This window comes from Pundamilia nyererei, unplaced genomic scaffold (genome assembly GCF_000239375.1).
Source record: "Pundamilia nyererei isolate P.nyererei 1_Seehausen unplaced genomic scaffold, PunNye1.0 scaffold00266, whole genome shotgun sequence".
Lineage (NCBI taxonomy): Eukaryota > Metazoa > Chordata > Actinopteri > Cichliformes > Cichlidae > Pundamilia > Pundamilia nyererei.
The window spans coordinates 252,097-254,202 of NW_005187667.1; the positions used below are offsets into that span (position 1 = coordinate 252,097).

At 47.9% G+C, this 2,106-nt stretch overlaps 1 protein-coding gene across 1 annotated transcript in view; it reads right to left on the reverse strand.

Annotated features, from left to right (window-relative positions):
* sra1 (steroid receptor RNA activator 1) overlaps positions 1–2,106 on the reverse strand; it is a 10,361-nt gene that overhangs the window by 2,877 nt on the left and 5,378 nt on the right. Inside the window, exons 2-4 of the mRNA XM_005750224.1 lie at positions 1,790–1,903; positions 787–873; positions 548–711 (exon numbers count right to left, since the gene is read on the reverse strand). Of these exons, the coding sequence (XP_005750281.1) occupies positions 548–711; positions 787–873; positions 1,790–1,903 (365 nt within the window). The remainder of the gene's footprint in view (positions 1–547; positions 712–786; positions 874–1,789; positions 1,904–2,106) is intronic.

The following is a 2,106-nucleotide window of genomic DNA, read 5'->3' on the forward strand; positions in this document are numbered from 1 at the left end:
CCCCCCGCGACCCTGAAAAGGATAAGCGGAAGCGAATGGATGGATGGATGGATGGATGGATGGATGGATGTTTGAAGACAAAATCATAGTTTTGTTGTATAAACATTGCCTTGGTTTGTCTTTTATCTGCCCGACATGTTTTGTCCCTTCTCTCAAGAATCACTGCTACAACAGCAGACTGAGCTATGTGGAAATGCTTGGAGCAGACTAACCTGTGAGCTGTTCTGGGACGTTATATTTGATCTTTGAATGGCTGCGATCCAGGCCATCCGTTGGCTCTTTGTTACTTCGGAAACATGGCTCGAACAATTTCCCTTCAACGACGTAATCCGATAACAACCGATCTCTTTGCTCGTCGGCTTCCCGTGGCTGTCATGCGACCGGCTATTGCAGTTAATAACACAACAGCTTCTTGACATTTTGTGTTTCTTTTTATCGCTGTGTGACTGTTTTCATGTGAAAGCCTGCGTGCGCTAGTACCGCTTGCCACGAGTTCCCAGAATCCTTTGCGGTTTTACCCCTGAATGACGTCATTTTTTGAACTCACTTTCACAGCGCGTCTGCAGGCAGCGAGCGCTCCGTTCAGCACCGACATCACGCCCTCAACTTCAGGCTCACTCTCTGATTGGCTGATCGCAGCCTCTCTCTTAGTCGTCATTTGCCCCAGATGAGGAGGAGGGGGCGTGGCCACAGCACCAGGTGGAGGTCCAGCTGGGAGAAACCAAACAATAAATGTCTCAGCTGTCAGGTGTAAACTCACCACATCTCATTAGAAGCCTTTCTTACCTGGGTTGAGTAGAGGCGGAGCTACAGCACAGGGAGGTGGTGCGAGAGGGTTGGAGGAGGGAGGGGCTGCAGGTGGGGCTCCTGCACCTATAGGTGAAGGTCATTATTAAGTATCTGGTTGTAGTTCTTAGCAGCAGGTGGATCAGCTGACTGTTTGTTTTATTGCTTGAATCAATTTATTATCAACAACAACATAAAATTATGGACAAAATGAAATACTGATTCACTCCATAAAATGTAAAACATAAATTATAAAATGCAAAAACCAACTATTTACAATTCTACTATTAACTACTTAACACAAAACACTGCAGACCACAACACAACACAATATAAATGAAAATATGCAAAACAAAGCGCAGACGCACGTTCTCCGTCATGCAGGCAGGATTGTTTGGAAGTGCATTCACAGGATTCAGTGAACAAACTTTCTGAATCCTTTAACATCAGCAACTGAAAATAGTTGGAAATCAAGTGCGGTCGTGTCTGCAGGTCTTCATCAGCTGAGTCGTGTCTTGCTGGGTCAGACTTCTGCAAACGCTCTCAGAGCTCTGGGTTGGTTCAGGGTTGTGGTGGTGTAGACACACTGGCACCTTCATTAATATCACACTCAGCTGACTGTGTTTGATCTCCCCCTGCACTGATGGGTGGACAGTTGTCAGGAGCCTGTGCAGGTTGTTTGTGCAGCTCTGTGCGACAGCGTCTTCTTGCAGACTCACACTCTGCCTTTGTGCTGTAAAGCTGAAATGGGTCCAGATGTTGCTTCTTTTCTACCTTTCTAATGTCACCATGTTGTCTGTTGTTGCCCCCGTCTCTCTCTCTCCCTCCCGCTCTGTTCCTGTGCTACTGTGAGTGTAACTGCCGCCCCTCCCCCCTCTGCTCACCACAAACACAAGGCTCACGTGCGGCGTGAAGCGAAAAAAAGTGCGAGGAAAAAAAAAAGAAACACGGCTCCCAATAAGAGCCGTTTCATTATCGAGCGACACATCACTACTGTTCGTACCTGAGGTCAGCGCAGGAGGCGGTCTCTTGTTGAGGAGGTTCCTCTGTGGTCCGTGGGCCATCTGAAGGCCATAGGAGAACTGAGGGGGGTCGTTCCAGCCCCGCTCCTGGTTACCTGCTCAAAGAGTTGGGAGTTTTAAACCAGCTCTAAACGTTCCTCAGTAAGAGCTGCACGCAGTCACGTCTGCTCCACTGCTCCCAGTACAAATGCTTCCTGAAACACCTGAAGGGCCGAGCTCACAGAATTTTGGTAAAATGGCCTGTACTTATATAGCGCTTTACTCGTCCCTAAGGACCTCAAAGTGCTTTACACATTCA